Raw genomic sequence first — 26,196 nt, forward strand, 5'->3', positions numbered from 1 at the left:
TTTATGTACATTTATTGGACAATTTGTATATCTGATTTGTTGCATCATTTTTCTCCACCACCCCTTTCATTTATGTATTTGCTTGGTTAGCGCTGCAGTATTTACCCTTCCGACTATGCAGATAAGCCTGCTTTACATTCCAAGAGGGAATGCATTCATTAAGTATTTTTCTCTTACTTTATAATGCTCAGGACTAAAAAGCTGACAGGTGGACAGTCACATTTAGCAGTCCAGATATAGTTTTGCTTTGCTGAAACCAGTCTATTGTTGACAGGCATCAATAGCTTAAGCTCAATTTTGAACATGACTGAATCATACCTCCCAACTGCCCCTTATTTGAAAGGACTGTTCCTCATTTGGAACCAAATCTTTCTGTTCCTTCTCAGTTGTCTCTATTGTTGGACAGATGCGTAGGCTTCTTTAATAAATTCAAAACTTAAAGTGACACTAAACAATATCCTTACATGTAATATCCCACCCCCATTGTGTTTTGCTGGTTAGTGGACATGATGGAGGAGGGAGGGAGTGGGCTGCAATTTACCACTGTGTATACGCCCACGTGTGTGACTCTATAGTCACATGGGCTGCTCAGATGTGATAGGGAGGAAATGCTCAACATATGAACGCACTGAAAACTGAGCATGTGCAGAGTTGCCAACACAGCTGCAAAATCCCTAGCTGAATTGGGCACATGAGAGCAGCAGGATTGACCAGGTTTTTTGCAGACTATAGCAAACAAATCTCATAGTGACTGAGTGAGTATGAACAGCATTTAATAAACCATTTATTCATAGTTTTGTATGATGTGAGTTTAGTGACACTTTAAGAATACATACTTAAATAGAATTGTATTTTTTAACCAGAATTTAGTGTCACTTTAACTACCAAAATTATCAAATTACACTGAACCTTTCACACAAACCCTTTTTATTAGCAAATTATTGTTTTAAAAAGCCAGTCTAAGCATAATGCTGAAAAGACATGTTTGGGTTTAGTCAACTTATTCTTTGCTTTCTAATTCTTCATGGGCCACATAACTGGTGGTGTATCAAAGGGTGTGTCATTATCCTACACACTTTGTACTAAGGGGTGTTCCTTTTTCCCATGTCAGGAAACTGGGATGTATACTGAATGAGTCAGAGGAGCGACGTATTTCCCAGGCACTACAGCAATCGCTAGATGAAAAATGTATTGTAACTTTTTCAAACAAAAATATAACAGCTGCACTGATTAAAATAAATTGGTTGCCTGGCTAGTATTCTTACCAACTGGTTTCAACGCTTTCTGAATCACTGACCTGGAAGCGTGCATACCAGAAAATTCAGAGTGAAATTAGAAGTCCTTCTTCTACATACCTGTTCCAGGTCTGTGACTCAGAATATTAAAGGAAGAAAAATCATAATGACAGCCAGGGAACTAGTATTTGCTGAATGAGAAGTCAGTTTTTCTCAGAAAAGATTTCCTTTCAAGAGACTGCTGTTCACTTTTCAAGAAAATATTACCCTTTCCGGGGGAATTTTCTCTTAGCTTAGTTGATGTGTTGAGAATTCACTTTGTAAAGGATATCCAATCACGTGCAAGGGAAAAAAAATGTTTGCTTGCACAAGATTGGATGATGGAAGTCAGCAGGTCTAAGGGTAAATTCCCCTGCAACAGGAACAGCATATTTGCCTTTAGTGACTCAAGAGAGAAGGAGAGAATTGCTAACAGTTTAAAGTGCAAACACCTCTAATGCCCTGTACACACGGTCGGATTTTCCGATGGAAAAAGTGCGATCGGTTTGTGCTGTCGGAAATTCCGATCGTGTGTGGGCTCCATTGGACTTTTTCCGTCGGAATTTCCGATACACAAAGTTTGAGAGGAGGATATAAAATTTTCCGACAACAAAATCCGATCATTTAAATTCCGATCGTGTGTACACAAATCCGACGCACAAAGTGCCACGCATGCTCAGAACAAATTAAGAGATGAAAGCTATTGGCCACTGCCCCGTTTATAGTCCTGACGTACGTGTTTTATGTCACTGCATTCAGAACGATCGGATTTTCCGACAACTTTGTGCGACCGTATGTATGCAAGACAAGTTTGGCCCAAAATCCGTTGGAAAAAATCCGATGGATTTTGTTGTCGGAATGTCCGATCAATGTCCGATCGTGTGTACAGGGCATGTTGGCCACTATGAACCAAAAGATTTCTGACACTTCCCAGTGATGTCGGGTCCTACCCATTTCTTTTAGCCCCACCCCCCTTTTTTTATTGGCCCATCATTATGACAAGCTACCATGCTAACTAATAGAAATGTGTTAGAGAAGAGGGGCCAAGTAAGTTCCATCACTGGCAGAAAATGTTGGTGCTTTGCCCACTCAGAATGGCCCAGATTTTGGCTATAGGAGAAGAAAATGAAGTAGCTTGAGGTATGTGCATTTTTACGGGAGCAGGTTATGCCCCCTGTATTCAGAACTGTCCTGTACACACTTCCTGTGTTATCGCAGTGATCTTCATTGGCCCTCTTAGTTTTTATGCAGGAACCACAGATCAACTAGTGCTTATGTTTAACAAGAAAAAAAAAACCTGGCAGGGCTGACACCTTTTTGTCCACCAAAATGCTGTGATGTAAGCCCAAAACCAAGCTAAGAAGCTGAGTGCAATTCTGGCAGATCAACAGTTATTTTGCTATACTTGCCTTTAAGGGATAAATTACAGAAAACATGCATTTATTGCAGAGATATACTACATATTTTTTTCTTTCTTTTGTCCTGACACACTTTAAAATCAATTGGTGCTCTGTCCAGATACTATCATTCAGTACAATAATTGGAAGTTGTGTATCTCATATTTTCTTTAATGGAGTGTCCTGGCAGCTGACAAAAGATATGTTACAAAACAAAGCAACCAGTTTAGTGACATTTTTATTTATTGTTTCAGCACCACTGTGTTATTGCTTTTTTCATTAATTGCACTTTCTACCCCTGTGAATGTTCCTCATATGTGACTTATGAAGCCATCTTTTTTGCATACAGTAGAAAATACACCCAAAGGGGCTTTTTAATGTGCCCACATTCCCCTTCCATTCTGAAAAGATAAACAGTTGTGCCATTGAATATCATCTATATTTAGCCAGTAACAGCTCCGCAGAGCCTAGAGCGGGTCCACATTCCCCCATTGAACATGTGCAATTCAGCTCTGTCCCACTTACTTTTCATTCTGCACGCATTAAGCTAGTGCTGGGAGAGCTATCTTTACAAAACCCACCTGGAAAATGAATTTTGAAAGAATACACGCCATCAAAGTAATTAAAATTGCATCACGCCATGAGACTACATCTAAATGGCTCAGCAACAAATCAAAGAATGTTTATTAAGGACAAACACTGCACAGTTGAAAAGAGAACTAAATGTTAAATGTAGATTTAGTAATTACCATCCTTTTTACTGATTCTTAAAGCATACCTAAACCTAAAAACAAAAAAAATTTAATACACGACTATTGCAGTTCCCTAGATTTGGTGGCTACATTTGTTTTCATTTTTCAGGCTCTTCTTTTTTTCTTTTTTTTTTTGCTTTATGCTCACCTGGTAATCTTGCAAATGACAAGCTTCGTGTCCCTGACATTCCTCCCCTGTATCTGTAGAGTGAAACATAGTTGTCACTATAGGACCCAACTACAAATAAGTCTACCTCTCTTTAGATCCATTACATGGGGGGGCAGGGGGATTAAGCTACCTTCAGATGGGCAAATAAAAACGGATAGTTTGCTGCATCCAGAGGCTCTGGACACAGCAACAATCTGTGCTATGGCCACATACAAACTGGCCAAGACCTCCACAGAAATGTTGACCCTGGACGCACAGTGGTTGCATCCAGGGTCAGTCGGAGGCTCTTTAGGCTCAGATAAGCAGTTACATGAGTCCAGCAAAGGCACCGGCCCTAGGTTTGTAGAGCGTACAATTCTGAGAGCCGCTGTCACTGACAGCAACAGCTGTTTGCACACGGTAAGTGCAAGCAGCATTTACAACCGCTGGCAAGAACCTACTAATTTTTGACGGTGACTGAGCCTAACCACTGCTATGCACCCGACTGAATGTACTGTAGCTTTAGTAGTTTGCAGAAGACAACTTGGAAGGAAGATAATATTAGTTGATATTACAATGTATTTCTGACAACATTAGCAGGTATTTTCGTCACTGGCTAAAAATGTTCATAGTCGTTAAAGGAGAACCAATGCAGCAATCACATATATTCTGTTAACTAAAAGTAATGCTAACACTGTTCAAATACCTGTTTAGCAGGTCCGGTTGTCTGGAGACCTAATTTAAAGTGTGTAACAGGTGAAGTGAAAAAATTGACTGAATGATCAGATATAAGAGCAATGTCTCTGTGACTTAATAAGGAAATTAGGTGGTAGTACAGCACATTCTCTATTAGGTTCTGTAGCCACAGGTACTAGAGAATACTAGGAAATGATCACAGCTACCTGGCCTCTGTGACTGTGTCTCTCACAGTGAAGTTAAGAGTAGGTCTGGGTACACATGCGAACAGTTGGAGGGTTGGCTGAGCTGGCACCACAGGTGTAAAGCTGGGGAAATCCCATGGCTAGTACCACAGGTGGGCAGCTGAGGACACAGGTCCATACTACTTGAAGTGTAGTAATCTGGTACCAATTAGAGCAGTGCTTCCCACAGTGACTGGGTCCCCTGTAGAAGCTGTGTGTTGTTTGGCTCCTAGCTGGCTGCCTGCATGCCAGGACTAGCAGTGGAGAAGCAGACACCTGGTGAGAGATCCCACGCCCAGCCAACTCTGCCTTATCAGGAGTGATCCCTCTAAGTTGCAAAAGGAAATGTACATTCTCTAGGTGTGTTCAGGAGCCTGAGGACTTATGGTAACCCAGGGGATTATGGCAAAAGGAGTCAAAGGGGCCCACACCTGCATCTAAGCATAGTGAGTCAAAGGGGCTCTAGGCTACAAGCGAACCATTCCTGGAGGTGGCTACTGCTGACCTCTTTCGGAAAATGCTTATTGCTTGACTGTTATGCTGACCCTCTGACTTCAATAATGACCCTCAACAAGAATACAGACCTGGAAAGTAAAAATAAAATCTTAAGTCCTTATTTACCTGTTTCTTTCCAGGTATCACTGAATCAAATGATTAAAGGCAGTACTCAGTGTGACTGCCAGATAATGAGCATTTTAAGAAGGAGAAGTGAGCAAAAGTGGCCTTCATTTTTATTTTATGAAGGGTTACCTAAAAATATAAGATGTTTGCCACTTAGTCTATCCAACTGAGTACCAATCATATGAGTAGTTTACAACTATACAAGACAATCCTAGTGTTCCAATGCTGGGGTATTTAGCAGTGGAATATGCTAATGAGCCCAAAGCAAATCACTACTTCCAGGCAGTCAATCTCTAAAGTAAGTTGCCTGACCAATTGTTGGTGTTCTCTCAAGACAGTTAATGTGATTGTAAGCCCACGAAAAAAAACAAAAACCTGCAAGACAAAGGCATAATGAGCTAGTATGCATAGCATACTAGCTCATTAATAAATACTCACCTTAGATCGAAGTCCCCGCAGTGGCCCTGGCACACTGCTCTGCCCGGCGACATGTCTCCCGGAGTTATTTCCGGGTATCGCGGGCTCCGGTGCTGTGATTGGCCAGAGCTTCGGTGACATCACTCCAGCGCATGCGCGTGGGAGCCGCCGGTAACGGCACATCAGCTGCAACAGCATGAATGAGCCTTTGCTTCAGTGCGCATGTGCTGATGATGTCGGCACATGCTGATACAGGGGATATCTCCTAAACTGTGCAGGTTTAGGAAATATTCACGGTAGCTACAGGTAAGCTTTAATATAGGCTTACCTGTAGTGAAAAGTGGTCTGTAAGGGTTTACAACCACTTTAAGAGATACCGCAGGTGATAGAATTAGGATTCAAATTAGAATTACCTGCCGAGGGATTTGTAATTCTGTAAGCCATTCTTGTGATGCAGGCACCCCTACCAGACAGCAACCTTCACTCCAGCCGAAGCCCAACTTGGTAAAATCAGAACTAAACTCATTATTTTAACTGTTTCTTCAAACAGTTACATTTAATGCATGCTGTTGCATTTACAGTTGCTTGTGCTCCCAACCAAATTGCCAAGCCTTCAGTTGGCCAGTGTCATAACCCTTTACATGTGCAGGACCATGGCAACTGCAGATGAACCAGAGGCTAGGATGGCAGCTTCTGTGGCTGTAAAGGATAGGATGGTTTAGTTCTGCTTTAAGGACACCCCGACCTGCTCATTGGACAGTGAAGGAGCAGTAGCCAAAAAAGAAAGTCACTATGTTTTCTCCTATTGTCAGCAGGTTCCCAATCAGCACATGCACAATGCATAAGGCCTTAATTGGTTTCTAGTGCTGTCTCTATATAATTTTTTGTGATTGGTTTTAAATCTACTTTTAAATATATTTAAATTATACTACCCTGAATACATAACCAAAGTAGTTGGCATTTTATCATATCTGACGTCAGCTTTAATATGAGTCTGGATGGCACTGAACAGGCAATTCTAAGCTCCAAAGCCATCCTTTACAACTAAGCACTGATTGAGTAAAATGCATTAGAGGGGGCAGGTCCTAGGGCAGGGACTGTCATTGCCACGCTCGTGGACGTCTTACACGATAAATGTGGATGCTAGAGACTTGTCTGGTATGCGGATGCTTTTTCTTATCCATGAATTTATCTTAATTAATAGAGTGAGAGATTATACACAATTATAAGTAAATATGGTCCTTAAAACAATATTTTAAAAAAAGAGAAAGAAAATGTGATAACCAATAGGAAAAATTATATTCAGCAAAATGTACAGTAATTCAAAATGATTCCATTTAAAAACATAACAGCTTCCTTTCTTGTACAAAGGGCTTTAAATGCTTGCGTTGTTATCATGTTGTGCTGAAGCGTGAAGATGGAGTCAGAGTCACATAGGGGAATACATTGCATGTCCCTAGTGGCTTGCAAGAGTGCCCGTTTAACATAGAATCCTGTGTACACGAGTCTCCATATTGACTTTGAAAACAGGCAGTCATTTAATCAAAGATGATAAAAAACATCCCTGACTTAATCACAACGGATAATTAGTTTTGTTTAGGAAGTATTTCCGCAGCAGCTGTCATAATGGATGAGAATTGCAAGTGCGCCATCATATAGCCGTCTAATAGGTCCCAGGGGATTTTCCCCCCTTTAACCTCTGCTTGACCATGTGATCAGGCTCTGCGGTTATACTGCAGACATTCAACAGCACCAGGAGGCTTTGTCTTGTTACCTGTAGCAAGCTAGAGGTGTTCATTTAATGAGTTTCATTTTTTTTCAGGATTTGGAAAGAAAAACAATCCTGACAATAGCATGTTAACAATTAATTGCCCTTAAAATTGCTCACAACAATTGGAACCCGAGCTATTTAAGGTAGTGTTGATTTGTTGTGACTATTTACAACATTTTGGTTTAAAAAGTCCTTCTAGATAAGTTAATAATGCAGATGATTAATTAGGCTGAGTGCCAGGATGCCAGATGTTTGGCAAGTCAAACTTTTGCCTTTTTTTTCTTCAACTGAAATACTGATACTGTTTATGATACATCATACTTGGCATTTACCTAGGCCAAGTAAATTCCTGTTTTTTTGCAGCAAAAACATATTTAAAAATATAAAAGAACATTTTAGATTTATCAAGCTGTTATTTAGCAACAGGAGGTAAAATGCACCACGAAATTGCTTAAAGTTAATATTTAAGAGAGCAAAATTGTTTTCCATGGAGAAAAAGATGTTTCAGAAAAATTCAAGAGCTTGAAGAAGTCAATAATGTTTAGTAATTTTTTTTTTTTTTTTAACTTGGCTTCTCTGCTTGGAGAGACAGAAGCCTTTTTCAAAAGAATGTTATTTTTCAACAGATCCACATTTTTATATATGCTAAAGCGTGCGTCTCATCTACACATGACTGCGCTTTATTGGTGTCTTTGTTCAGACAAAGCTTTATGGCACTCACTATGTGAGCTATAAACTTCCGTCTGTGTGCGGTAATTCATGTGTGTATGATGTTGCTATCATTTAGGCTGATGTAAATTTTCATGAAATCTTCTGCAGTTCATTTACTGGTACAGAACTTTGCTCGCCATCGAATATATTTCCCAGCATTCGCAGCAGGATTCTATTTGGTTCCTAACAGTCACCTGCCGTTTAGTGTAGCAATTTTTGCTTTGGGATTTAATACACAGCAATGGAAGGGTAAAAAGTCATATGTTCTTCAAGTGCATGATAGATTTGAAGCTTTTACTCAGAATGTAAAATGAAAAGGGAATTTTGACATTAAACATGTAGTTCCAACTCAAATGTTACATGAATCAATAAGCATTATCAAATAGCATTATTATTTTAGGTACCTACTGCTGGTCATGGACAAGGGGAAGAAAGTAGCTCTTGCTTGCTTTTCATGTATAAAAACTGCTTGTGTGCTCCAAGAGCCTAGGAGGCTTAATTCACATGGTCTTTGGCTATCAAAAGTACTAGAGGATTTTCATGGCATTAGAGACTGCATAGCATTACATTTTTAATTAAAATTTGCAGAGAAGAGGATCACTAAGGCTCAATTTTTGACAGCAGTACCATACAGAAAGAAGAGCCTATATATGTAATTTACAGTGCCTTCTGCCATGAACATAGAAATCATAACTATGCAAAGAAATGGTTTGCAGTAAATGTAACATTTGCAACATTAAAACTGGGCATGAAACATTGAGAATGATACAAGTCATTGTGATACCTTAGCTTAAGAAAAGTTTTCTAAAAAATTCTTTCAAATGCCTCATTCAAATGGATAATAACCAACTAAAGACATTCACTATGCCTGTTAGAAATACATAATTACATAATGGACATCCTTTTTTTCTTGTTATAAATAGCCAGGATTCCAAATTACCTTAGTGTACTTATACAAAATATAACAAGGTACAGTGAGCTAAAGAATGAGTGCGTTAGGATGGTGAGAGGAGGCAAGGAAGAGGACATTCATATGTGAAGAAAAAGAATGGATAAAGGACAATCCGCAACTCCATACATGCTCTTTAAATCAGTCCAAATTTATTATATCTCCATAAAAATAAAAAAAGTACAGCAGAGGTAGACGTATTTCAGCCGCAACGGCCTTGTTCACAACAGTTGTGAACAAGGCCGTTCAACAAGGTTTATAAAAGTACAAATTGTTTATTAGAATTTGACAAAACATGTATATAAAAAGGTAACATATTCATCTCTACTTATAAAAGGGCAAATGATATACAAGGTAGTGAGTCATTCACCAGATTATATCCAAATTGCCCGCCTGATAAATGACATACTGTGACAATGCTGAAGCTGTATTCTCTATGCATTTCACAGGACAAAACCTGCTTCATCAGGAGACAGCACACGTTGGACATTCATATTTGGATTGTAAAAGAGGGGTAGGAGTTGGGATAAAGAGGTTAAGGATAAGCTGGCTTAGGAGAAGAGAGCAGACAGGAATTGACAAAGCTTAACAAATAGTAGGGTATTTTTTAGATAAAGGATGATTTGGATTTGTACCCTGTTAGTGTGTTTTCTCTCATGTGTCATGTTTTGTGGGTGTATGTTTGTATGTGTAAGGTTTTAGTACAATGATGTACTATATCCCTTTATTTGTAATGTATGTAAAATTCAATAAAATATTTAAATCAAAGTAATTGTGATACCTTAGCTCAGGGGTAGACAACCTTTTGAGCACAGTGTGCCGAAATATGTTTTCAAAGAAATTGAGCGTGCCGGTTTTATAACAAAAAAATGTCAACTTCACACTCTCAATCACGAAAATGATTTTTTTATAAAGCTGTAAACTACTTGAGTAATAGTGACTAACATCCTGTACTCTCATGCCTTAGATCAGCCCCAAGTCCTGTATCTCCAGTCCTCAGATCACCCCCAATTTCTGTACCTTCACACTGCTCATCTGTCCCCTCACTGTACTACCCTGCCTGCACATCTGCCCCACCTCTGTACCCCCAGCCTATCTGTCCCACCACTGAAAGCCCCTGCTTACCTGCCCCACCACTGTACCACCCTGCACTTCTGTCCCACCACTGAAACCCCCCCTGCTCATTTTCCCCAACAATGTACCCCCTTTTTTATCTGCCCCACCACTGTATTTCCCTGCACATCTGCTCCACTGCTGTACCCCAATGCTCTTCTGTCTCACCGCTGAACCACCTTCTCACCTGTCCTAACATTGAACCCATCTGCTCATCTGTCCCACCAATGTACCTCCTTTCTCCTCTTCCCCACCACTCTACCCACTGCACATCTTAGCAACCTCTGTACCCCCATGCTCTTCTGCCTCACCTCTGTACCCCCTGCTCTTCTGCCCCACCTCTGTACCCCCCTGCTCTTTTGCCCCACCTCTGTACCGCCCTGCTTTTCTGCCCCACTGCTGTATCCTCTTCTTATCTATGATATGTGTGATATGCAGAGTGGTGCAAGGAAGCAGAGATGAGACACATCTACCTGTCCTGGCACACTCATCCCTGCTGATCCACCTTTTGCATCCAGCCCATGTGCTTGTATGTGATGTATGTGATGTCACATACAAGCATCTGGAATGGATGCGCAATGATGAACTCAGGTCAGGGGCATTTTCTGAAAGCAGTGGGCCTGTGTGCAAGACCGAGCCCCTGCAGCTGAGAACAAATGTGGTGCCAAGCGCCTCAGCAAAATTGGGTGTGATTTTCATTGCTCTGAATACTGGCTGTGGCTTAAAGGGACACAGACTGCAGGGGCTCAGTATTAAGTGACGCAAAGTTCAGGGGTAAGCTGTAAGTGATGCAGAGTTCAGAGGTTGATAGTAGTAGATGATGCAGAGCTGAGGGGTCAGTAGTAAGTGGCACATACACACAAACACTGAGATTGGTAGCGGCAACCAAGTGAGTCACCTTCCTCCAGATGGTGGGCGGGGCTAGCAGGACTGTGTTTGGCCTTGGCAGTGGCCAATCACAGTCCTCCTCCTCCTGGAAACAGTGACCGCCCCCCCCAAGCAGAACTGCACCCAATCTCTTCCCCATCACAAGAGCTGACGATCGCAGCTACAACAAAGTTAGATAACCAATCAATTATTACCATTGTTTACAATGTGTGGGGACGCAGTGCCTTCCCCCCAGCGCAGGTGCGGTGTGGGGAATTGTGGGATTGGAATGCATTAGCATCTCACTGATACTTCCCTGCACTGCTCTGCTGTTGGGGAGGGAGTCTGGTGCCGGCAAAAGAGGCTTTGCGTGCCGGGGGTTGCCTACCCTTGCCTTAGCCCTAGAACATTTTCTAAAAAATACTTACAAATTTCTCATTAAAATGGATAATAACCAACTCAATAAATTCACTCAGCCACTTAGAATATGTACTCGATAGAATTAAAAGTCAGGATTCAAATCTACCTTGGTGTTCTTGTACAAAACAGAAGTAACAATAAGTTAGAGAATACATAATAACTTAAAGGGAACCTTTGCCCTCCTTTTTTTTTTAACATTCTTCATTCTTAATTGTTACCTCCACCCTAACATAAATGGACATGTTATGAACAGCCAGGATTCCAATCTATTGGTGTACTTATACAAAAATAACAAGGTAGAGTGAGTTAAGGCCCGTACATAGGATCAGATAATAGCACAGAAAATACTGCTTTTCGAAGCGATCGTACAATAATCTGATTGTTAGTACACAGCTTTCGAGAGCCAAACACGACAATTCATGCAAAATTATCAGATGGGACAAGCATGAAAATGTTTCTTGTATGATACCAGATCGTACCAGGATTCCAATCTACCTTGGTGTACAAAACATAAGGTACAATGAGTAAGAGAATGCATAATAACTTAAAGGAGACGTTTGCCTTCCTTCTTTTTTAACATTCTTCATTTCTAATGGGTACCCCCAGCCTAAAATAAAAGGAAATTATCTTTTTCTTTGTTATACTGTAAACACATTTTCTGAAGGGGTGAAGTTCGCTACTGTTGTTTTTCTCCCCAAGACATGAATGAAGGAGTATGTACTGCCACAGACACCTGGGATATATCATATATCCAAAGAGTATTAAGCCACATCTCTTTCTGTTAATCATGACATTTCCATTGCTGTTGTGAGAGGATGCCATTTTAAATGCTGAGTGTGCAGATGAGATTTTTTACATGTCATGGTGGGGAAAGCGGAGGGGAGCGCAAAGAGTTCCAAGAAGCACAGGGAGATATAATCAAATGCTACTGGGAGAACAGCAAAGAGTAAAATAAACTGAAGCTACCAAGAAACCAAAGCTTGCCAAACTACCAATAAATATCCGTTTATAGATTTACACAACATTTCTAAAGGTGCCTTTCTTGTAATTTTGCAGATTCAGATGCAGTTCTGTTTAAAAGGTACTTACCAGATATTTACACAGCCTACCTGCTGGGTGGTTGTGATTCTCTTCCTGATGTTCATGTTGTGAATCTCACTGCTCTGCCTTATTGAATACCAATCATTTCTTTATCTTTATTTTCTGAAAGATCCTGAGTCTATGTTTGGATAAAGCGGGCCTGTGTGTTCTCCAGTTCCAAGAACCACTGTGTATAATTCTCAGAGAGTGAGATTGCACAGCACAGAATATGGTTTTACAGTGACAACAGATTCAAAGCACCATGAAAAGCTTGTTGAATCTGGCTGCTTTAGATTATATAAAGCTTGGATAAAAGGAAATCTAACTTGATTTCCTGGCACAACAGCAATGGTCCCTGGATGGCATTGCCAGTTAACTAGTTGGCTTGCCTTGTTGCCTGGAGCTGCTCTTCCCCTATGTTCAGTGCTGGGACAGACATACCATTTCCGCTCATGGATCTTATGGGACTTATGTGCCCATTTTTATTAGATGGGGGTCGAATGGATGCTGGGCCTGTCCTGCTGTATTGTAGACCTGGATGCTGGTTGTAAGGGATTCCTATGTAGCTATCACTTACTCAGAATTATTTTTTAAACAAACGCTGCACAGTGATTTTTTTTTTTTAAAAAGCTTTTCTATAGAAAGCAATCACACCCTGACTTAAAAAGCATGTGTCCTACCAGCATACTGTACAGAAGTACCCCTCTCAGTATTTAGGCAGTGGTCTCACTGCGGAGGTCCACCATGCCCCCTACTGTATCATAACTAGAGCTCTCCAATCAGCAGAGAGCACAGGCTTTTCTGATTAAAGAACTATCGATCTAATTCAGCAGTGTGTGTTAGACCTCTGCAAAGAGACCACAGCTTACACATTAATGGGGTAGTTCTCTACAGCATGCTGGCATGAGACAAGCTTTTTTACTCAGGCTGTGGCTGCTTTTTTAAAGAAAACATACTGTAAGATGTTTGAGCCCTTTTCTTTTAATGCACTTTGCATGTATTTAGCTTATTAAAACTCAAAGTTCAGTTGAGTGATAATAGTGTACTTACCATGCTAATGGTTTTCTTATATCCAAGTGATAATGGACAATAAGTACCTCCTTCACTTCTTACCTTGAGACATGCAGGGAGCTTCTCTCGGTTCCCCTTCTGGACTGATGAGAAGGGAATGTTTGCTGTCTGACCCTTGGGTACTGAGAGCATGAGACAGTGTAGGGTATTGCAAAGACTCTCCTCTCCTTTACCCTCCCCACTCCTCTTCTCTACTCTTCTCTCCCCTCCTCTCCCCTCCTCTCCTCTCCTCTCCTCTCCTCTCCTCTCCTCTCCTCTCCTCTCCCCTCCCCTCTCCTCTCCTCTCCTCTCCTCTCCTCTCCTATCCTCTCATCTCCTCTCATTCCCCTTTCATTCCCCTTTCTATTCCTTTTAAATGGAAACCCATATATTGGCTCTGTAGTGGGGCACTTTGACTATGTTTACAATAGGTTTACTGTGATCAGGTTCAAAGATCTATATATATATATTTTCCTTGCATGCCCATTTTCAAGTCAAAATATAGATCTATGGCTGCCCATGTAAAACCCCCCATTGACTAGTGAATGACCACGTTATTCATAAAATGTACTTTTCAGTTTTACACACAGCTATTTTATTTATTATTATCATTTTTTTTTTAGAAATAAACATTATTAAAAAAAACTAAGTCAAAAAAGTTACATCCTAAGGTAATAATAAATTAACTATCTGGTAAATGTTAGAGGGGAAAACACTTTTTTAAAAGAAATCTTAATAATCATTTGTAAACTTTTGTAGCTAATTAATTCTGTAGACTAGAAGCTGTTTAGATCATTAGAGAGCCTCAGAGTTAAATATTTCTGTGGGCAAAAATGACGATAAAAATCTAGATGTTCTACAGCTTGTAAAAAAAAAGAAAATTGCTGCTCTAGCCAACTCATGGCACAAAAATAATCTTGAAGAGAAATATTCTGGGACCCACATACTTTTATAGTAGAACTGATGAGCAGACGTACACGGAGGGCACACAAAACCTCAGAGTTTATTAAAGCAAAACTTCTATAACGCATCTTTCATGGAACACAAACATCCACTGAGAACACACATAGCAATTTTATAGTACATAAACAGATATGCAGACCTAATTTACAGTATAAGCCAAAGCATTCTAAATAAACTATAATGTATGTTCAGTGGCTTCCTATATTGAGTTACTATGGTAACATTTCTGACGTGACATTTGCTTGTTAAGAATATGTTCTGTACTTTTTCTTGATATTCCATATACAGATTTGTAGATTCTTGCTTTGGTGGCAGTATGAATAATAATTAAAAAAAGTCAGCTGTTGCGATAAAAATAATTCCAGGATAAGCTAAATAGTGTGGTGTTTTTTTTTCAGTCTAAAAGTAAATTAATATTCTGGTCTCAAGCACACGGAGACAAATTTTAATTCTCAATTCTTAGATTATTGGGCTACAGGGTGCCTTAAAAGAGATATGAAAGGTGCATTTCAATACTTTTTGCTGTTCTTCTGTGCAATAGTTTTGGCTTTCTAATAGCTGCAAACGAGTACTTCTGCGAGCTGCTTTAACTGATAGGGTAGGAAACGGTCATTATTTATTCAATTAGAGAGAGTAGGAATGTAGCCATACGAAAATATTTTAAAGTCAATGTCTGCTCCCATCAGACCCCGCTGGCCATCTGAAGTCTTAAAGCGGAACAAAACCCATCAATTTAACAACTTAAAAGAAACTTACATTACAGGCATGTGACAGGAATGTAACTGTCACATTGGTTGTGGTCTCAACCAAACCGTCAAACCATCCAATGGCTGGTGTTATAATTGATCATATGTCCAGCATCATGGCAGTTGAAGATCAAACAGAGGACAAGATAGCAACTTCCTTGGCTGAAAATTATAGGAGGGTTTAGTTCTAATTTAAGCTGAACTCCATGATAGGCAATTACTGTCTTAGTGCAAGAGGCAATTGTATTCGTAGGATGGCCATACACTAATAGACATTTTTCATTCAGCCTGCAAGGCTGAACAAAAGAAATCTATCAGATTCCTCCATCCACACTGGCGGCATTAAGGAACAAATCTCCCCTGCCAAGCTATTGTATTCTGGAAGTCGCAACTTTAAGACCCCTTTCACACTGGGGCATTTTTCAGGCGCTTTAGCGTTAAAAAAAGCGCCTGTAAAGCGCCTGAAAGAAGCCTCATCTGCAATCCCAATGTGAAAGCCCGAGCCCTTTCACACTGTCAACGCCCGAAAAATGCTGGTAAAACGCCGCTTAGGACCCTTTTCACACTGGGGGGTTTTTCAGGCGCTGGCAGTGTGAAAGGGCTCGGGCCATCAGCGCACCCAGCCCGGTGGCAAAAACATGAAAGCGCTGAAAAGAAGCTGCTTGCAGGACTTTTTTTTTATGCCCTGCCAGCGCAGCACCCCAGTGTGAAAGCACTCAGGCTTTCACATTGGGATTGCAGATGAGGCTTCTTTCAGGCGCTTTACAGGCGATTTTTTTTAACGCTAAAGCGCCTGAAAAAGCCTGAAAAACGCCCGAGTGTGAAAGGGGTCTAACAGTGCCTGCAGGTTTTTTTCTGATAACAATTTTCAACACAGCTCGTTCTACAAAAGTCAGTTGAGTAAGTGACTTGTGTCAAGTTGGCAGGGCCACCAACTGAAATTCTGAAAGTGTATGGCCAATTGAATATTGCAGAGATCTGTGTATTTCTTCCAGATCTGTGTAGTGATCCCATGTGAAACTTTGCCTCTGTGCATGAGGTTCCTGTAATAAAAACAAGTCACTGCTGCTCTCTCTCTCCTTGTGCAGGGTGACTGGTCTTGTATCTGCCCCCTCCTGTAGTTATCTGCAGGAAGCCTATAGTGGATTAGTGCCTGCTGGGTCCCTCCCACAGTTGTTCTCTTTTCCCAGGCTATGTGCAGCACATTGATGATGTCACCACTTTTTTTTTCAAAGTAATAACTGGGTTTACAAAAGCACTTAGTGCACAAAAAGTAGATTTCTATCCTCTGTGGCTGTTACGGGATACATTTAAAAAAAAATTGTACTTTAAGCCATAACCCTTGTGCCTTTAGCTGCTTCAGTGGAGGTAATTTCTTGGAAATTCAGGTCCCATTCAACTATTGCCACACTTCTATAAAAAGCTTGTAGCATTCTTTAGTGTTCATAATTTATTCCTCAATTTTTTTTTTGCTTTTTTTTTCCAGAAATTGCAGGGAACACAGATGACATCCCTTTGGTCCGCTGGAGACAGCAGTGGCTTGAGAATGGAACCCTCCTCTTCCATATTCACCACCAGGATGGAGCGTCAAATCTGCCAGGACAAGAAGCCACAGAGGAACCTCAAGGCGATGCAGCTGATGATGAACTCAGGATATTGCACATCTCAGTCATGGTGAGTCTATGCTGTACACTGGATCTTCATATCCTCTAATGCCCTGTACACACGATCGGACATTGATTGGACATTCCGACAACAAAATCCATGGATTTTTTCAGACAGATGTTGGCTCAAACTTGTCTTGCATACACTTGGTCACACAAAGTTGTCGGAAAATCCGATTGTTGCGTCGGATTTGTGTACACACGATCGGAATTTCTGTCAACGGATTTTGTTGTCGGAAAATTTTATAATAAGCTCTCAAACTTTGTGTGTCAGAAATTCCTATGGAAAATGTGTGATGGAGCCTACACACGGTTGGAATTTCCGACAACAAGGTCCTATCACACATTTTCCATTGGAAAATCCTATCGTGTGTACAGGGCATTAGGATTATTATTGTACAAAGAAATGTCTCTGTCCATTTTAAATGGTTTCTTGGCTACTTATATAGCTGAGGATTTATCCACTTGATTCTTTTGACAGTTAAAAAAAAAAATAAGGATTTCGCACAAATCAGAGAAGGTTGTAACTGTTGTTAATCCTTCTGTATTAAATAACCTGTTTGCGTTTGTGTACAACCGACGCCACCTTCTCAATTGGTGCCTTGTTCTCTTTTCTTTTATTGTATTGTAAATTATTTTATTGTAAAAAAAAAAAAGGATTTCTGTTGGGTTCAGGTTTTTAGAAAACCAAAATCAGCCCCTCTTTGTCTTCAGTTCACATTCTGTAATGCTTGTGTAGTTTGAGGCCAGCATAAAATGAATCATAGCTGTTCACAGACTTGCTTCCTGAGATCTTAGACAACTGTTAGGTAACAGAAACACATACTGTAACTCTGATTGCAGAATTCACTGGCAAATAATCATTGAGATGACTCCTACAGGTTGAGTACATGTCAAGCTATGTGGGGCACAAGAAGAACCAACAGGGAAGGCGCAAACATGGTGCATTACCCAAAAATTGAATAGGAAAGATATAAAAGCAATAAAAAAGAATACTCACAAAAGTACAGTATAAAAGAATATGTAAACTGGAGGAGGCCGTGTGGTGCAGGGTGCAAGTGCTCCTACAACGTTGTGCTATACTGGCAAACTGACACATTTTGGAGGGCACACCCCCTTCCTCAGAGCTGTGATTTTGTGTGCATTCATTTTTATTGGTTTTATATCTTTCCTATTAAATTTTTGAGTACTGTACCAGATGTCTGCACCGTCCCTGTTTGTTCTTCTTGTAGTTTTACATTGGATTACCTTATCTGAGGAGGGTGGCATTCGCTCAGCATTTAGGCCATTTATGGATGTGTTGGCTGTTCAGCCTTATCTCTCTGTGGAGGACCTCTGAGAGCTGGGAGTGACTGTTTTTTCCTATGTGGGGCACAGCTGGAATGGTTAAGTTAAAATTGGAGATTAGTCAATGGCATGCTATTTTACTTTTATCCTAGCAAATCTTTCTTAAAGAAAACCTGTACAGAAAGAAATATGAAGGCTGTTTGTCCCCCACATTGAAATGCAAGCTGCATGGTTGTCTCAGGCTTCAAAACTTTGTTGGTGACATTTATTAGTTCTGTAGCATAGAAAAACAATGCTAAACAGGAGCAGTGAAACAGATTGCGCAACTAAAGTAAAACAAGATTACAGCTTGAGTTGCTAAAGCCGGCCAGACATAGATAAAAATTTGGCCAGTTTAGCAGTGACTGGCCAAATTTTGATCCATGTATGAGCAAACTGGTTGTACAGAAGTCAATTTACCGATCAACTTCTGTACAACCAGCCTGTTGTATTTTCCCCACTGGATCAGTGCTTCTGGATATAGCCAGCAGCGCTGATCAGTGTATTCTGATGGCGGGAAGTTTCTCTGCTGTCAGAATACAATAGATCAGCAGGGAGAATTCCGCCATCCATATCAAGTATGTGGGTGGGGGAATCGTGTCATTTTCTGTTCAACCCAGTGGTTGAATGAAAATAATGTGTCACGTACCTTACTGTGGAGTCTGAAATGACGAGGGTGGCCTCTTGCACGGTTCCGGTCCTTACACCCCTGGAGGTGAAGACAGGGCTGCTAGGGCAACGGAAGGGTGCAGGTGCCTATTGGCAGGATCAGGAACACCGGAGCCTAGAGATGCTGGTGAGATGTTGATCCTGGATAGGTTCAGGAAAGTCCAACAGGAGAACTTGCAAGGTCGGGAACAAGCAGGAGTCGGCAACGTGCTGGCAGGAAGGTGCACAATCGATAGGCAGGTTCGTAGTCAGGGGCTAGCGGAGGTTGGCAATGGGCTGGCAGAGAGGTACAAGATCGGAAGACAGAGCCGTGGTCAGAAGTTCAAGCCGGGTTCAGTACAGGAAGCAGAAGTAAACAGAGTTGCAGGGATAATCCAAAAGAGTAGTCAGCCAAGGTTTCAGGATCAAGGTTCAATCAAACAGCAATCAAGGATACAGGAACTAGCTGAGACAATCCAGCACTGATACTAGTATGCTGATTCTTGAAATAGGGCGCCCTGTGCTGTGATTCGTTGGCTTGCGGGCATGCCCACGCCGACGTGCACTTGTTCGTATGAGAGTACTAACGTGCGCGCCTGGTCCGGGGTTCATATATTCGTGCCGCACGTCTGGCTGGCGCACGGGAACGAGCGTTTGTAATGGTTCTCTGACATAATGACTCATCTATGGCCAGCTTAAATCTTCTCTCAGTTTTTCTAAAGTAGCACCTAACCCTAAACCTGACCCTGACCACGTCCTAATTTTATGTCTGTTTAGAACTAAAATCTATTTTAAATTCAGTGATACGTCTGTCTCAGAACTTTGCAAATCCGTTGCAGTTGGCTGTCCAGGATTACAGGTGAAGTGGTCCTAAATCCACAGTTACTTAGTTAATCTGGTTGAAAAAAGACGCAAGTCCATCCAGTTCAACCAACACAAGTACAACTGTCTCACATACTTTGGAATGGAAAGACAGCCTGATATTCATCTACTTATACATAAAAATAATAATAGTGTCATGAAAAATATTATTTTTATCATGAAAAGAAATTTCTTTAACACCCAGTGAAAAGTGTCACTATAAATAATAAATTACAAGAAATGAATGAATAAGTTCAACAGTTGTTTTTCAATCTTCTTGTGTGAAAAATCTTCTACTCTTCCACCACACCACCGTGATAGTGACGGAGTGGTGTCACTATCACGGTGGTGTGGTGGAAGAGTAGAAGATTTTTCACACAAGAAGATTGAAAAACAACTGTTGAACTTATTCATTCATTTCTTGTAATTTATTATTTATAGTGACACTTTTCACTGGGTGTTAAAGAAATTTCTTTTCATGATAAAAATAATATTTTTCATGACACTATTATTATTTTTATGTATAAGTAGAGGGTCATAGGCATTATGCTGCTCTGACCCATTATTTTACACAATTTATATTAGCGCCGCTATCTCTATCTGTACACGTGTGAGAGGTATAGTTTTGGGATTCTGATCAGTTTACGTATTTATTTAAGTGGCAGCTTTTTTCACTGTACACTGTGTATGTACACACATGTTGTATTCATTTACACATCTTTTATATAGCTTTGCACTTTTCTTTGGCGCAGTGGAGTAAGAGAGATTCAGGGGCGGTTTATTTGTATATATCTTGCTACAAACCATTGATATTCATCTAACAATGTCACTTTTATTTGCTTCATATTTGCCTCTCCCTCCCCCTCCTTCTCCTTTCTATGAAGTCCTCTGGAAGCAGATGGTGCTGAGAGAGGCTGCTATTGGGATCCGTTGCCATAAGGCCTGGGGAAGGTATGGGACAGACTGCTCGTGGGTGCTGGTTAGGCCAGATGGGGGGCTCCCAGGCTGTTCTTGTTCATTGGCAGGTTCCAAGGGGTACCCTAAGGAAATTCCATTTTCAAAGTGCCCCAATAGATCTAGGGGACCATCCTATGTCCCAGAAGGAATGGGTTAGAGAATGCACTTACTCCCCCACCACTTGGTTTGATGTACATGTGGAGGCCGTGCTGTCTAATTCACTGTGTTGTCTAATTCAATTGTTGAAAAGAGAGGAAGCAATGCATAAGCTGAGCAGGAATGGAGACTAAAAGTAGGGGAAAATGGGGAGGAGACAGGGAAAAGAGAAGGCTGATTATAGGTTACTGGGAGGAGAGGTAGAGAGAGGGCTTACCATGGTCAGGAAGTCAGAGAAGAAGGTATTTATAATTATGGAAGAGAGGTAGAGTAATAGTCGTTTTGGCAGAGGGATGGAGTGGAGAGAGGAGCAGCAGTTATTTGTGTATCACTTAGGCCTGGTTGACACCTATGCAGGTTGCAGTTTGCATATCCCAGATGCATTTTGCATTTTTCAATAGACGTTTTTGATCCCTTGAAGTTTATGGAACCAAAAAACAGAAAAAAGTCCTTGGCCCTTTCCATAAAATGCATATATGTGAACATGAACCATAGGAAACCATGTTAAATGGACTGTAGTATGTTTCTACAAAACTAAAAAAGCACTAAAAAAAGCATAGGCCTTAGAGAGTTTTCAGGGCAGGAGCTGGTCATGAACTGAGATGAAGGGGGGGTTATTAGGGAGAAAAGGAGCTAATCATGGATATTAGCCAGGAGGAGAACAAGCAGATAGTAAGCTATTTGTGGATTAGGAATATTAGAGGCAGCTGATCAAGGCTGTAAGGCAGGAGTAACCCTTAATGTGGTCCTTAAAGGTGGTCCTTAAAGGTGAACTCCAGGCAAACAGCTACATAAAAACTTGAAAGACATATAGGGGAGGAGTGTTGCCCGACAAAGGATTTGTATTGCTATCCATCTAGTCCCAAAATGTACACAGCCCTGCCACACAGCACCAGCTTGGTGACCTGCTTTTCCAGGATGACCTTCCTGCATCTAACCTGTAGTAGGGCAGTAAAGGAGCAGCAGAGAACACATTAAGTAATTTCCCTGCTCACTCCTCCTATCAGCATGTTCCTTGTCGTAACATGTATTTGTGGGACACCTGATTGGCCCAGGGCTACCCCACCCCCAGTCTTAAAGCATGATTGCATTCCTGCAATTTTGCCAGAGTTCAACTGAGGGAATCTATTACTTCTTGTTTTTCAAAAACTGTTACATTTATTATAAATTTCCCTTGTATCAGTGGAGCGCCAAAGCAAATTGTTAATATGTATTTATTTATGCGCTCTGGTAGGAGTTTGCTCAGGTGAACTCTAGTGTTGAACATATCTATTTTCCCTCTAAGTGGCAGTATTAATACATCTTTATTTTCTGTGATTGATACTTTTCTTTGATATAACAAACAAAAAAAAAAAACATGGTAAAAGCTGTAATTCCACTTTAATCTTAAATTTTATTATCTCAGTTGCAGTTCAAAGCCGTATTCTTGTTCCTCTGTGTTTAGAAATGTTGATTTTTTTTCTTTCCGATCATGTCTTTTATTTGTACATTACTATTCTGTTGTTAGAGCTGGAAGCATTTGGAATAATTCAATGTGACTGTTGCATCTTTGTCCTTATAAATTATGTATTATAAATTCAAATGCCCAGTGTTTACAGTAAAATGAATTGTTGCTCTGGGCCGAATTATTTTAAATGACCTTAAAAGCTTTTGAGTTGGATGGAATTTTTTGTGTTAATAAACATGCGAAAGCTGCGTTCACCTCCGCATTTCCAGTGACGTTATCCATTTCGCTGTAAAGGTCTTGTACTGTCCCTTTTTTCATTGTTAATGCTTCTGTGGTCTGAATCAAGTAGGGATGATATTCAAGTCCACAGGCTCCATTATTCATTCCAGAAGAACACGCAGAGCAATCGCTGCGCTGGCTGTTACATTATCACTTTACCACAAAACAGAACTTTGTATATTTAATGTTCAATTCTAGGCTGATAAAAACACACCGAGTAATTCAGTTATGTATTCATAAACTATGCTAAAGTATAACTAAAGCCCAAATTTTTTTTTAGTTGTGGGTACAGAGGAGATGGATTAGAGCACCTGCTAGATTTGTATTGCTGTCTGTGCCTCCATAAGGCTTAATGTACATGGGACATTTTAAAACCTCTCCTGAATGATTTAATAGATATTTAATGACGTTTGAAAACGTCCATTTTGCCGTGTGTAAATGCCGCAATTAGCCACGTTAAGCCGCGTTTAGCCGTGTTTTGCTTTTTGGAGTGTTTTTTTTTTTCAAATTATCAAAAATGAAAAAACGCCTGTAAACAAAACGCGGCTAAGTTACCACGTTTACACGTGTTTACAAGCTGTTACGGGCAATTGGCGTTTCAAATAGACATGTGCACACTGAAATATTTTGTTTCGGAATTTCGTTTTCGTCCGAAAAATAAATTTATTTAGTTACTCCCGAAATTCGTTTTTATTTATTTCGTTTTTCGTTAAAAATTGCATTCGTCCGAAAATCCAAATTAAGGTCGAATCTGTCATTGAAGGCTTATGGTGTCTGTCGAATGTTCAAAGAAGATTCGATGGAGCAACTAAACTGTACAACGCCGTATAGTTTACCTGCCCGTCGAATCTTCTTAGAACTTTTGACACCATAAGCCAAAGTACGTGTGTACTTAGTTCTAGCTATTTTACTGCTCCTCCTCTTTGGTTACAATCAGCCAATAACATTCATCATCATCATTATTTTTATCTATCTTTTCTTCCCTACGTCGAATCTTTCTCCCCTTCGTGGAATCTTTTCTCCCCTACGTCGAATCTTTTCTCTCTACGTCGAATCTTTCTCCCCTACGTCGAATCTTTTCTCTCTGTGTAGAATAATCTTGGACTAATAGAGTTAAGGTTAGGCACATTCGACCACAAGTTTCATGGACACAGATTGTTATTGTCATCATCATGTCGAATCTCCTATCTATATCGAACTGTTGTAGAAACAAAAACGAAAATAAAGCATTTGTTTATGTCGGATCTTTCGTTTTTCGGATTTTGCACTTTCGTTATCGTTTGTTAAAACGATAACGAAAATACCTGAAATTCGGACGAAAATGCATTCGGACGAAAACGAATGCACATGTCTAGTTTCAAATGCCTTTGAACATCCGTCCTGAATGCATTTTTTTATTTCCAAAAAATGCTTCTAAACTCAACTGCCTAGAAACGACTATAAACGACCCTGTATACATGTACTAAAAGAGATAACATAGAGGAGAGTTCAGGGGCTGCTAAAAAAAAAATGCCCAACTGCTCCTAAACATCAGTTTATCAGCAGCAGCATACATGAGTCCTAAGACTCATTAGGCAGCTTGAAATTGTTTGGAATAGCTTGCAATGTGCAACTAGGGGACAGACTGAGGGATGGATTTGTTCTTTAAGTACATTAGCATGTAATGTATCACTCAAGCCTTGAGACCCTTAAACCTTTGTTAGGACAGGACTAGCTTACAACCGTTAGTAAAAATCTGCCAGCACAGTACAGACAGTGTTGATTATGGTAAACATAACTCCCTGAGTTCCCAGGCCCCTTCTGAATACTACATAGAAAGGGATAGCTAAATACTATTTTAGACAGGTAAAAGGCGCATAAAAAGGTAAGAAAGAATTTAATTTTTCTTCTAAGTTATGCTATGTGAATTGGAGCATGTACCGTATATACTCGAGTATAAGTCGATCCGAGTATAAATCGAGGCCCTAATTTACCACCAAAAAATGGGAAAAACGTATTGACCCGAGTATAAGACGAGGTGAGAAATGCAGCAGCTACTGTAAGTGGAAAAAGAGGGTCAACAATGCCCATCTGCAGCTGTATACCTCCCTGTGTCCTGTGCATGTGTCCTGTGCCTGTGTCCTGTGTATATGTGAATGTGTCATGTGTCCTGTACCTGTGTCCTGTGTATATGTGCATGTGTCATGTACCTGTGTCCTGTGTATATGTGCATGTGTCCCGTACCTGTGTCCTGTGTATATGTGCATGTGTCATGTGTCCCGTACCTGTGTCCTGTGTATATGTGCATGTGTCCCGTACCTGTGTCCTGTGTATATGTGCATGTGTCATGTGTCCCATACCTGTGTCCTGTGTATATGTGCATGTGTCATGTGTCCCGTACCTGTGTCCTGTGTATATGTGCATGTGCCATGTGTCATGTACCTGTGTCCTGTGTATATGTGCATGTGTCATGTGTCCCGTACCTGTGTCCTGTGTATATGTGCATGTGTCATGTACCTGTGTCCTGTGTACATGTGCATGTGTCCTGTACCTGTGTCATGTGTATATGTACCTGTGTCCTGTGTATATGTGCATGTGTCATGTACCTGTGTCCTATGTATATGTGCATGTGTCATGTGTCCTCTACTTGTGTCCTGTGTATATGTGCATGTGTCCTCTACCTGTGTCCTGTGTATATGTGCATGTGTCCTGTACCTGTGTCATGTGTATATGTGCATGTGTCATGTGTATATGTACCTATGTCCTGTGTATGTGTGCATGTGTCATGTGTATATGGTCCTGTGTATGTGTCTGTGTGCATGTGTCTGTGTGCATCCTACCTGTGTCCTGTGCATGCCTCCGTGTGCCGCTCTGCACCGATCAGCGTGTGCTATTCCTATTCGGCGGCCATTCACTGTTCAAAAGTCGTGCCTCCTCGTTGTCCATGATAGGCATTAAACTCCATTTCCCAGCAGTCAGCGGTCAGCCTATCACGGACATTCTCTCATCCTCATACCACAGACAAGGAGGAGAGAATGTCCGTGATAGGCTGTACACTGACTGCCTATCACAGATGAGGAGGCGCGGCTTTTGAACTGTGAGAGCCGAGAGCCGCTGCCGAGTGCTATGTAGCACACACTGGCCGTCGTCTGCCTGCATGACACGCTGATCATGTAGGCAGACGGCGGTGACTCGTGTATAAGTCGAGGGGGGCACTTTCAGCCCCAAGAAAGGGGCTGAAAAATTTGACTTATACACGAGTATATACGGTAACAAATATACAGTCAAGTAGGTATGATCCCAATTTGGTTGCAAAAGTGGAAACACACTTTGAATGTATTTTTAACCACTTGCTTCCCAAATCTATTCTGATACTTCTCTTCTACATGTAAAATGTATCCTTTTTTTTGCTAGAAAATTACTTAGCATCCCCAAACAATGATATATTTTTTTAAACAAAGGCCCCAGAGAATAAAATGGAAAAAAGCACACATTAATGAATTTTAGTGAACACAAACACAATATAATACTGTCTTTTTTGGTAACATATAAAAGATGATGTTACAATGAGTAAATAAATAGAGAACATGTCACACTTTAAAATTATACACGCACATGGAATGGCGACAAACTACAGTACTTTAAATTATCCATAGATGACACTTTAAAAGCCTTTGCAG

At 40.6% G+C, this 26,196-nt stretch overlaps 1 protein-coding gene across 1 annotated transcript in view; it reads left to right on the forward strand.

The window, feature by feature from the left end:
* Window positions 1–26,196, forward strand: part of ASTN1 (astrotactin 1) — an 843,969-nt gene that overhangs the window by 418,694 nt on the left and 399,079 nt on the right. Inside the window, exon 2 of the mRNA XM_073592047.1 lies at window positions 16,686–16,873. Within this exon, the coding sequence (XP_073448148.1) occupies window positions 16,686–16,873 (188 nt within the window). The remainder of the gene's footprint in view (window positions 1–16,685; window positions 16,874–26,196) is intronic.

This window comes from Aquarana catesbeiana, linkage group LG07, assembly GCF_042186555.1.
Source record: "Aquarana catesbeiana isolate 2022-GZ linkage group LG07, ASM4218655v1, whole genome shotgun sequence".
NCBI lineage: Eukaryota > Metazoa > Chordata > Amphibia > Anura > Ranidae > Aquarana > Aquarana catesbeiana.